Source organism: Octopus bimaculoides, chromosome 5 (assembly GCF_001194135.2).
Source record: "Octopus bimaculoides isolate UCB-OBI-ISO-001 chromosome 5, ASM119413v2, whole genome shotgun sequence".
NCBI classification, from domain to species: domain Eukaryota; kingdom Metazoa; phylum Mollusca; class Cephalopoda; order Octopoda; family Octopodidae; genus Octopus; species Octopus bimaculoides.
This window is the reverse complement of record NC_068985.1, coordinates 15,551,147-15,553,757: the sequence shown is the minus strand read 5'-3', so window position 1 is coordinate 15,553,757 and position 2,611 is coordinate 15,551,147. Positions and strand designations below refer to the sequence as shown.

Below are 2,611 nucleotides of genomic sequence, written 5' to 3'. Positions count from 1 at the left end.
TGACATTTGAATGTTCGGACGCGTGCTACTTGCTGTAAAAGGAGCGAGGTTATCCATGTAATACAAAAAGAAAATTGCAGATAAGTTGAATATAGAAGTGAAAAATAATCATTGAATACTGAAAAAACATTCACTTCCCCTAACTTTAAACCCTAACCCTTAATAAAATATGGGAAAAGCTGGAGATGAATGTTTTGAAAACATTCTGAACTATCTTTCAGAATGGTTTACTTTTCAATGAAATGTCATTTTGTTATTTTTCATGTTTTTATTCAATTAATCTGCAATTTTCTTCTTGTATCAGATGGATAACCCACCCTCCATTTACAGCAAGTAGCGAGCGTCTCATTTTTTACCTGTGTGCTAAATTTGACTACTTACGACTAACACAGGTACATGCGCAAATTTGTGACATGCACACTCCCAGAACTCGGATCCACACTTCTCCAGTAGTGCCAAATTTTGAAACTGAGTTTGCACCCCCTAAGCAAATTTTGTTCCCGGGCCACTGATGATACTGACAATTTGGTATGGCTGACTGGACATTCAGCCTGTTTTGGTGACAGTACAAGTGCTGGAAGTAAATCCACGAATACACACATGTATGCACGAACAGAAATATACACATATAGATAGAGTGAGGGTGAGAGACATTACAAATTATTAAACGAACACAATCAACATAAACAATTTCCTTCTCCTCTTACACATCGAGAAATACCCTCACGAACATAAGCAGAGAGAAGGGGAAATAGACAGAACCATTAAAACGTGAGAAATATTAAAACGTTTGGTTTCAAATAAGTCAGCGTCGAACCAGCAACGTCAAAACGTCTCATATCCCAGACAATCTCTCTAATGTCAGTGCTGCGATAAAATGTGTCCAGTCCATATGGCAAAAAGAATTATGTTTAAGATTCATCCAACACATGCAAGCAGAGAAAAGAAGGATATAAAAACGATGGTGATGATAAATAAACTATATGTCATCGAGGCTCCCTCCTGTACAAAATGTAGGAAGATTAGCGCGTAACTAATAATGGGAAATACGGCGCCGGTTGACAATTTTATATTCGAGCTTCGGGACAAGAACAAAGATGGGAAGTACTTTTGCCAGGAAGCCTTAACTTGGATTTCAGATTCCGCACATTCGTCATAATGAGGAATAAACAAACATAAGCTAAAGGCATTCTTTCGTTAAAATGTTATTACATAAGACATAAACGCTCAGCGGTTGTACTAAAGTAAAGTACATTATGTTGCTCACACACACGTCAAAAGCCGTCAATAAATAAATACCGAAACATACAAGAGATTCCCAAATGTTGTGGGCAGTGTATAAAAGTTACCACAGTATATATATTTATATAAGGGCATTACTATATAATAATGCCTCACGCCATGAGGGACTCTAAGGTCAGACTACTATAAAAAGCACATTTTTACCGAATGCGAGGAAATGCAACTCTCAAAGCCAACCCCTTAAAAACGAACTAAACTATAGATCATGATTTCGGAGTTATTGTAGTATTATACAACTTCTACTCGTCAGTACAATATGGTCCAGAAAAATAGAAATAAACAGTGAATCAACATACCAAACGAACAGTTGAAGTTTCATGAGTTTACTAACTTAAAACGTTCTACTTGCCACCATACTTCATGTATTTTAACCTCATAAATTCATCAAATCAATTATGTTTCGCTTTGAAGTCATTTACTGTCGCAACAGTATTACTTGATCGAACAAACTTACTCTATTCGCTTAATAACACTTCGAGTGAAAATAAATATAGAGTATTATTTCAACTACAACTAAGAGTTTCTGCAGAAGACAGGAAACTCGTTAACAAAACAAAGCAATTGTATGTTTAAAAAATAACACTGAATAAACAATGGAACAAAATGAATTACGAGTTTAAAGTTGAAATAAATCGTTGCCAATTGCCCTTCCCAGAAGCTGGTTACATTACTAACTTTCTAAGGGGAGATAACTCTAAGCCTATACTGAAATTTCATTTCTTGTTGAATCATGTCACAGATGGTGTGTTTATTATTCTTCTTTATTTTTGTCGCTCGATCTGCGAGTTCAAACTTACCTATAGTCATAAATACATGGCCTTTTATTACAGCAAATGCGAAAGGTAACTTTTATAAATACTTTTACTCTTCTTATTGCAATATGTTATTGTTCTCTTATGTTTAAATAACTTTAATAACCATTGTTTATGTCAAATTAACGTTTTCATTGCATACATAAACAGCATCTACAAGGGAAGAATAGAAAGAAAATAAAGAAAAGATAAAGTATAACTCCAGCAAAATACATCCTGAATCAAATATTACTAACTGTTGAGGTCAAGCCTCCAATAGATTGTTATAAAGCGCAAACAACATGAGTCATGTTCATGTGATTCTGTGTAATAGTAGACAAACATAAATACATACAAAGCCATGCCGTATCTTGGGATCGGGGTTTGATTTCTGGACCCAGGGCTGGATTAAGTCATAACAGTCTTAAGCACTTAAAAGATTGGTCATCCTTCGCGAAGGACTTCCGCCCCCATTTTATCCCAAATTTGTTTATTAATTTTTTTTTTTTTTTTTTTTT

At 34.9% G+C, this 2,611-nt stretch overlaps 1 protein-coding gene across 1 annotated transcript in view; it reads left to right on the top strand.

Moving 5' to 3' along the window:
• Positions 1-802: 802 nt before the first annotated feature.
• LOC106869677 (N(4)-(Beta-N-acetylglucosaminyl)-L-asparaginase) overlaps positions 803-2,611 on the top strand; it is a 14,680-nt gene continuing 12,871 nt past the window's right edge. Inside the window, exon 1 of the mRNA XM_014915500.2 lies at positions 803-2,144. Coding sequence (XP_014770986.1) covers positions 2,033-2,144 — 112 coding nt within the window. The 5' untranslated portion in view covers positions 803-2,032. The remainder of the gene's footprint in view (positions 2,145-2,611) is intronic.